Raw genomic sequence first — 3,998 nt, forward strand, 5'->3', positions numbered from 1 at the left:
ATAAATCTTCCCAGTGCCGCTAGGGATCCTTTGAGCTTTTGGACTTCTTTCAGGTTCTTTGGGGATGGCATATCTACGATGGCCTGGATCTTGGCGGAATCCACTTCGATGCCGCTCTTCGTTACTAGATATCCGAGGAACTTCCCTGAGGTGACGCCGAATGTGCATTTTTCTGGGTTCACTTTCATGCTATGTTTCCTCATTGCTTTGAAGATATACCTCAAGTCTCGATGGTGGTCTTTGCGCAGCTTATTTTTGACGAGAATATCATCGACGTAGACTTCTAGAGTGTTCCCGATCCATGGTTTGAAGATAGCATCAACCATCCTATGGTATGTTTCCCCTGAATTTCTAAGTCCAAATGGAATCCTTGTGTAACAATAGAGGTCGTGCGGGGTATATAATGATGTGTGTTGTTGATCTTCTTCTGCCAAGTCTACTTGGTTGTAGCCAGAATATCCATCCAAGAATGGCAGTTCTTTGTATCCTTCAACAGCTTCTACCAGCTGATCGATGCTTGGGAGTGGTTAACTATCCTTCGGACATGCCTTGTTGAGGTTGGTAAAGTCGATGCATATTCTTACTCCTCCATTCTTCTTCGGCACGATGACCATATTCGAGATCCATGTTGGATACTTCACTTCCTTGATGAACCCTGCTTCTAACAGTTTGCGGAGCTCTTTCTCAATTGCCTAGTGATACTACGACGCTACCTTTCGTAGTTTCTGCCTGAAGGGGGTTGTGCCCGGCTTTATGCGAAGTTCGTGATGAATTATCTTCGGATCAATTCCTGGCATGTCTCCTAATTTCCACGCAAATATATCCATGTACTCCATGAGTAGCTCGATTAGAGTCATCTCTCTTTATTTATCCATTAAGGTCCCTATCTTGATCATCTTTGGGTTATCTTTGGGCCCTATATTGATCTCCTTCACAGGTTCCACAGATATGAATGTAGGCTTTGGTTCCCTTAGGATAGGGACATACTTTAATTGCTATTTGGTAGGCTCTTCAGCCCCCTTAGCTATCGAGTTACTTTCTTCGGTGTTTAGAACGATGCTCTCCTTCGTCAGACTTTTTCCAGAGATTTCTTCGAGATAAAGGTCAATCGCTTTCTCCTTGGAAGCTTCTTTTTTCGGTTTTTTCGGGATTTACGCTGCTCATCTTGTTCGTTATTGAGCTGATTTTGTATAGCCTGACATTCTCGAGCGGTGACCTGATCTCCCTTTATTTCCATTATCCCTTCGGGTGTTGAAAATCTAAGGTATTGATGATAGTTCGCTACTAATTCTTTGAGCTTGTGCACCCATCTTCGTCCGATGATGGCATTGTAAGGGGAAGGAGCGTACACTACGCTGAATCGTTTATCAACCTTCATTGGTCCTGCGTTCACTTGTAACACAATGTCTCCCAAAGGCTTCGTTGGGGCCCTATTGAATCCTTATATGGTGTAGTATGAAGACATCAACTGCTCATCATTCAACTACATTCGTTTGAACGTGTCATAGAACAGTAGAATGACCGAGCTCCCTCCATCGATGAGGACCTTTCTGATATTGCACCCCGCTATGGGTAATGCAAGAACCAAGGGGTTGTTGTGATACTCCATGTCATCCTCTACATCATCAACATCGAAAGTTACTGGAGCGTTCATCCATTGTTCGTGTTGGTCCACTTCTACTCCATCAATTTTGTACAACTCGCAGTAACCTTCAAATTGCTTCCTTAACCTTTTGCCTATCTGGACAGTTAGTGATGGTCCGGTGGCTTCAGAACATGAGATAGTGTTGAACGTTCGGTTACCATCGGGTAGCTGGACTTGCTTTCTTCGCTTATCCTTATCTTCGATTTTTCCCTTATGTATGTATTGCTTGAGATCGCCAGCGTCGATCATCTTTTGGATCATTATCTTGAGGTTCTTGCATTTTTTCGTTTGATGTCCATTGAAACAATGGTACTCACAGTAATCCCTTAATTTTTCTGATCTGGGTGGTTGTTTTCCCTTGGACCAAGGCCACTCTAGGTTTTCTCTACTTTTGATATCTCTCAAAATGCGAGTGTAGTTGGTATTCAGTTTTGTGTAGACTTGATCCTCAAACTTCCGGTCGTCAGGGCAATGATCATCCCTTCGTCCTCTTTTATCTTCGTTTGGCCACTCGGCAGAACCGCTCCTCTTGGATCCGCTGGCTTGATCCACAGAATTGGTCCGATGAGATCTTCGGGCATGGGCCCTAGGATTTTCCCGATGGATTTCTTCCAACCTGGCATGCTTCTCGATGATAACCCGAAGATCTCCTTCGGTTTCGGGAACACTTCCATGAATCTCAACGAACAACGGACTCATCCTATCCAATCCCCACTTGTAACAATTGATGACCACCACTGGATCTACGTTCCCTATTGCTTGGCAGATCTTGTGCCACCTGTCAGTATATACTCTGATGGTTTCTTTGTGTTCGACTGCCGACGAAAGAGTTTTTCCATTCCTGTATCGACGACTTTATTGTACATGTATGTCCTCAAAAATTTCTCTGTGAGCTGGCGGTAGGAGTCGATGGAATTTGGTGGCAGGTTATCAAACTAGGATAACTTTGTCCCTTTTAGGCTTGACGGAAAATATTTGCAGAGAACGGCATCGTCATTATCCCATCGAGCTAAATTTCGGTTGTAGTATCAGAGATGGGCCGCGGGATCGCTGGATCCGTTGTAACATTCGAACACTGGGAGAGGGCATTTCTGAGGGATGAGATCTTTGGCCAAGTGTGCTGCCAATGGAGTGGTATTGTCTTCTTTCATTACTTCATCTAGTCTTCCCCCTCCTTGGTTTACCTTCAGCTGCTTGATCTCAGCCATCATCTCAGCACGAAGGTCTTCCATTGCATGATGTAATTTACAATTGAGTTGTAGTAAAAAGTTCGTTGAGACTTGTGAAAGCAAAATATTTTGTATTTAATGAAATTTAAAAACAAACAAAACTTAATTCAAGATTATTAGGAATAACCAAGACACTGATTCCACTATCACACATGAATAAATTATGGCAAATAATCCAAAACTCTAATTATCTTTTAAGTCCCTTATTTTATTAACTCATAAATAATCAGGCGAATTCTCAAATATCAATTATATTCCCTAAGCATAGATTATCAATTGACTAAACAAAGTATAACCTACCAGACTGAATCACAACTAATTAAGAAAATTATGTAAACAATTTAAAACTCTGGAAAAGCAGTGATTGAGTGAATTATAAATTATAAATTAGAGAAAATAAAATAGTTACCAATTATTCATGCGTGATTAGCTTCCTCATTGTCTTGGTTGTGGGAGATTTAGCTCATTATCATGTTGGAAACACGTTCAAAAGTTGATTTCATTGCTCAAATGGTGTTTACAAATAATGAAATGGGAGAAAAAGGATTAAAATCGGGTTTGTAACACTTATATCTGTTACAAACCGAGCTGTTACAGAGAACGATAGAAATAGAGTGTCATTGTCACTGTAGCACAACGACTGTCTTCTACAGTCTAATGTTCTTTGTGTTCTCTTCAATGGCAGCAGCAGAAGATCTCTCCAACTTACGTTTGTTTGCTCTGTTTTCTCCCCAATCTCTCCATAACCCTTCTATGACCTCCGAACAGTCTTTATATACTCAACAGGGCCTAAGAATCGATGTAATAACTCCAGGATAATTCTCAATAACTCTGCCAGACACGGGAAAATATTCTTTCCCTTTTCTGCTCCTGCGCGCATTATACATCTGCAAATTCTCCTTATTTATCTCTGTCACGACCCAAATGGTTGTTAGAATCTTCCTAGCATGCGCAGAACTCTCTCCAACTCATGCAAATCCCGTTATTATCTCAACTGCACACGTACTCCCATGTTTTCTTCCCAACGATTATCCATCCCAAGTAAACTCATTTGAACACCCATACCAGCATTGTTTAGGAATATCACGTTCATCCCAATCGAAATCAGCCGTTGAATCACACTA

The 3,998-nt window shown here is 41.6% G+C and overlaps 1 protein-coding gene across 1 annotated transcript; it reads right to left on the bottom strand.

Annotated features, from left to right (window-relative positions):
- Positions 1-1,483: 1,483 nt before the first annotated feature.
- On the bottom strand, positions 1,484-2,877 carry LOC113305007. The gene is made up of 2 exons (XM_026554124.1): positions 2,720-2,877; positions 1,484-2,486 (listed from the first exon to the last, which is right to left on the bottom strand). Exons 1-2 carry the CDS (start codon positions 2,875-2,877, stop codon positions 1,484-1,486), a joined length of 1,161 nt encoding a protein of 386 aa, XP_026409909.1.
- Between the last annotated feature and the right edge of the window lie 1,121 nt (positions 2,878-3,998).

Source organism: Papaver somniferum, chromosome 8, assembly GCF_003573695.1.
Source record: "Papaver somniferum cultivar HN1 chromosome 8, ASM357369v1, whole genome shotgun sequence".
Lineage (NCBI taxonomy): Eukaryota > Viridiplantae > Streptophyta > Magnoliopsida > Ranunculales > Papaveraceae > Papaver > Papaver somniferum.

Bases quoted from the DNA above. Each gene is read 5' to 3' on its own strand.
- LOC113305007 (XM_026554124.1), bottom strand. From the start codon at position 2,877: ATGGAAGACCTTCGTGCTGAGATGATGGCTGAGATCAAGCAGCTGAAG. The intron at 2,487-2,719 runs GTTCGAATGTTA...TCGTCGATACAG, and splicing joins CAGAAATGCCCTCTCCCAGT to GAATGGAAAAACTCTTTCGT.